The 3,651-nt window shown below is 36.0% G+C and overlaps 1 protein-coding gene across 1 annotated transcript; it reads right to left on the bottom strand.

Moving 5' to 3' along the window:
- Nucleotides 1-2,585: 2,585 nt before the first annotated feature.
- On the bottom strand, nucleotides 2,586-3,392 carry LOC127737168 (uncharacterized). Its single transcript, XM_052247699.1, has one exon. It carries the CDS (start codon nucleotides 3,390-3,392, stop codon nucleotides 2,586-2,588), a length of 807 nt encoding a protein of 268 aa, XP_052103659.1.
- Between the last annotated feature and the right edge of the window lie 259 nt (nucleotides 3,393-3,651).

Genomic DNA, 3,651 nt, shown 5'->3' on the forward strand with positions numbered 1-3,651 from the left:
AATAGAGTTATATGCATATCAATGTCAACGATATTTTGTGATAAGCTCACTGGGTTATAAAAAAATACAAATTTTACTACTTACATTTTTTTAAGTCCAGAATACAGTGCTTGGTACTCGGGGTCAAATTTGATTAAAAAAATACTTCAAATGTGCTTAAAGGACACGATAGGACAAGTGTACTACATTTGCTCTATTTGTCATACATTTAAAAAAAAATCGGGGATATTGTAAACTATAAGAAAATAAAACGCAACGCAACGAAATATGTAAATCGAAAAACGAAAAATGGCGAAACGCAGCGAAATATGTAAACTTAGAAACGAAAAACTAAGAAATCAAACAAAATCTGTAAAATAAGAAACATGGTTATTTTCATCAGAGACGTCTCTGGTTTGATTGAATTATGCAGAAAAGAGTGTACCGGATTTATGCCAGCCATCATTCCCTGAAATGATAGTCGACTTGAAAATCATAATTAAAACATGCATTTCTATATGCATAGAATCCAAACAATAAACAAAGTTGTGAAACAAACAATAATATTAGGTTGTATCTTTTACAATCATCATGCAAAATCTGAAATTGTTTTGTATACAATCAATAAAATAGTTTAAAATACAATGTTTAAATGTATTTTTTTTTACTAAAATACATGGATATTTTTGAAATTACAAAAGAATAGCCCAAAAGAAAATAATGATTAACATATTGTCATTAAAAAGAACAATTTTCAAAAATAATAAGTTAGGTACAAAATACATAGCGTGTACTTTCACAGATATGCAACTAAAAGTCTAAACTTTTGCATGATGTCACAATGTCCTGTAAATTTACGCACCGTGCAAATTTGTATAATGTGTAAATGCATGTACCTGTGTATGTATTTTTCCATACATATGTAAATTTGCGCTTGAGAACAGGTCTTTAGAAAAAGTACCACAAAAAAAAGACGACATAATACAGTGGGGTTTTTGAGGTTGGAACTTCCACCACCCAACATACACACACACTTTTCCACAGAAATGAAAATAAAAAGTAGGGAAAAATGCGAGAATTGTCCAAAACATACTTACTTACTTAATCCTCTTCATTCCTTGTGGAACATAGGGCTGCCACAGTCGCTTTCCACCTTACTCTATTTTGGGCTATTCTTTTTGCTTCGTTCCGGGTATATCCAATCTCCTCCAGCTCCTTGCGCCTTGATCTTCTCCAGCTGTGAAATGGTCTCCCCGGTCTCCGATGTCCTTGGGGGTTCTATTCTAATGCGTGTCTAGTGATGGTACGTACAGGTTTCCTCAAAGTGTGCCCAATCCATTGCCATGTTCTTCTCTTTAGTTGTTTAATTGCGGGTTCCTGGTTGGTCCTTTCCCATAAGCATTTGTTACTTATTGTTTCTGGCCATCAAAATTTATAAATTTGGCGCAGGCATTTGTTGATAAAAACCTGGATTTGATGTTGTACCCCTGCTGTAAGTCTCCAGGTTTCTGCTCCATAAAAAAGGACTGATTTTACATTGGTGTTGAAAATTCGAATTTTGGTGTTTTCTGTAAATGCTGTTGATTTCCAAACTGGCTTCAGCATAGCAAAGGCTTGTCGAGCTTTACTTATTCTTGTCCTAATGTCTGCATCTGTCCCACCCGTTCTATCCATGATGCTTCCTAAATAAGTAAATTGATCTACTTCTTCAATATCTTCTCCTTCAATTGACACTGTTCCTCCTTTTCTGGTCTTTACTTTCATAATTTTTGTCTTCTTAATGTTGATTTTTAGGCCTAGTTTTTTTCCTGTTTCATGGAGTTTGGTGGTTTTGTCTCTCATGTCTTTCAAAAGGTGAGATAACAGAGCCAGGTCATCTGCAAAATCTAGGTCTTCTAGCCTTTGTGCGAAGTTCCACTGTATACCTCTTGGTGTAGTATCTAGTGCTTGCTTAGTTACCCAGTCTATAGCTATCAGGAAAAGTGTAGGGGAGAGTATGCAGCCTTGTTTCACACCAGTATTTACATTCTACTGATTGTTCAATGATGGTACGTAGTGTTGCTATTTGGTCAGTGCAGCTTCTGTTTGATCTGAAACCTGCTTGTTCATCTCTTAGTACCTGATCAATTGCATCTTTAATTCGGCTGAGTAAAATTTTGCACAGTATTTTACTAGCTACTGATAGAAGTGTTATGCCTCTCCAATTCTCACATAGCCCTAAATCTCCTTTCTTCGGCAGCTTCACTAACAAACCCTTTAACCATTCCGTTGGTATCTTTTCTTCCTGCCAGATTTTATTCAGGAGTTTGTACATATATTCTATTATTTCATTGCCTCCAGATTTGAAAGCTTCAGGTGGTATTCCATCTATGCCTGCGGATTTTCCATTTTTAAGTGATTTGATGGCCTTTTTCACTTCATATTTCTTGATATTATCTATTTTAATGTTCAAATCTTCCCCAGCTGGCTCTACTCTTACTGGTTGGTCTGGTTCTGGTCTATTTAGAACATTGATAAAGTATTCATTCCATCTTTCCATCTGTTCGTTTAGATTGGTTAGGACTTTTCCATCTTTATCCTTTACTGGTTTAGATTTAGCTGTTTTACTACTGTCTACTAAGAGTTTTGGTGATATTGTACAAGGTTTTGATGTCACCCTTATATGCAGCAAATTCTGCTTCAGTTGGAAGGTCATTTACATATTCTCTCTTGTCTTTCCTACAGCATTTTTTCACTTCTTTGTTGAGGAACTGGTGTTTGTTTTGTGCTTCTTGTTTCTGAGCCCTTGTTCTTGCATTGTTTACCTTTTCCTTCATTTTCCTTCTCTCTTCTACTTTATCCAATGTTCCATGTGACATCCAATCTTTCTTTTTGTTAGTTTGTCTTCCAAGTACATCTTCACACACTTCCTTGATGATGTCTCTTCCCACTTCCCATTCATTATTTATGTCCAGGTCTGGCCCATCTTTAAGTACTTCAAATCTGTTTCTGAGCTCGATTTGGAATTGATCTTTGAGATGTAGGTCTTTGAGCTTCTCCACATTATACTTTATACGTTTTTGTTCGGCTTTGGTCCCTTTTGCAAGTTTTATTTTTACTTTGGCTATGATAAGATGGTGGTCTGAGCTGATATCTGCTCCTCTCATAACTCTAACGTCTTGAAGTGAGCTTCTCCATCTCTGACTTATCATGATGTGGTCAATCTGATTTTTTGTTCTTCCATCAGGTGATTCCCATGTCTTCTTGTGTATATTCTTGTGTGGAAATAAACTGCCTCCTATTACAAGCTCATTCATCTCACAGAATTCAACTAGCTTTTCTCCATTCTCATTTATTTCTCCTAGACCATGTTTTCCTAATGTTTTCTCTCTGTCCTTGTTCTCTTTCCCAATCTTAGCATTCATATCACCCATGACTATTTTGATGTCTCTTTTGGGGATGTTGTCCCAAACATGTTGTAGTTGTTCATAAAAACATTCCTTTACATCCTCTTCGGCATCATTGGTTGGTGCATAACACTGTATGATAGTTACGTTTTGGCACTTAGCTTTTAGTCTCACTTACTGGTTCCCATTCCATCAGGCTCTTCTTTGATGTGTTGGAAAGCATTACTGCTACTCCTTTGGTGTGATAATCATTTTCATTTGGGTTTCCCGAGTATAGAATCTCCTC

The sequence above is a fragment of the Mytilus californianus genome, unplaced genomic scaffold (genome assembly GCF_021869535.1).
Source record: "Mytilus californianus isolate M0D057914Y unplaced genomic scaffold, xbMytCali1.0.p SCAF_4, whole genome shotgun sequence".
Lineage (NCBI taxonomy): Eukaryota > Metazoa > Mollusca > Bivalvia > Mytilida > Mytilidae > Mytilus > Mytilus californianus.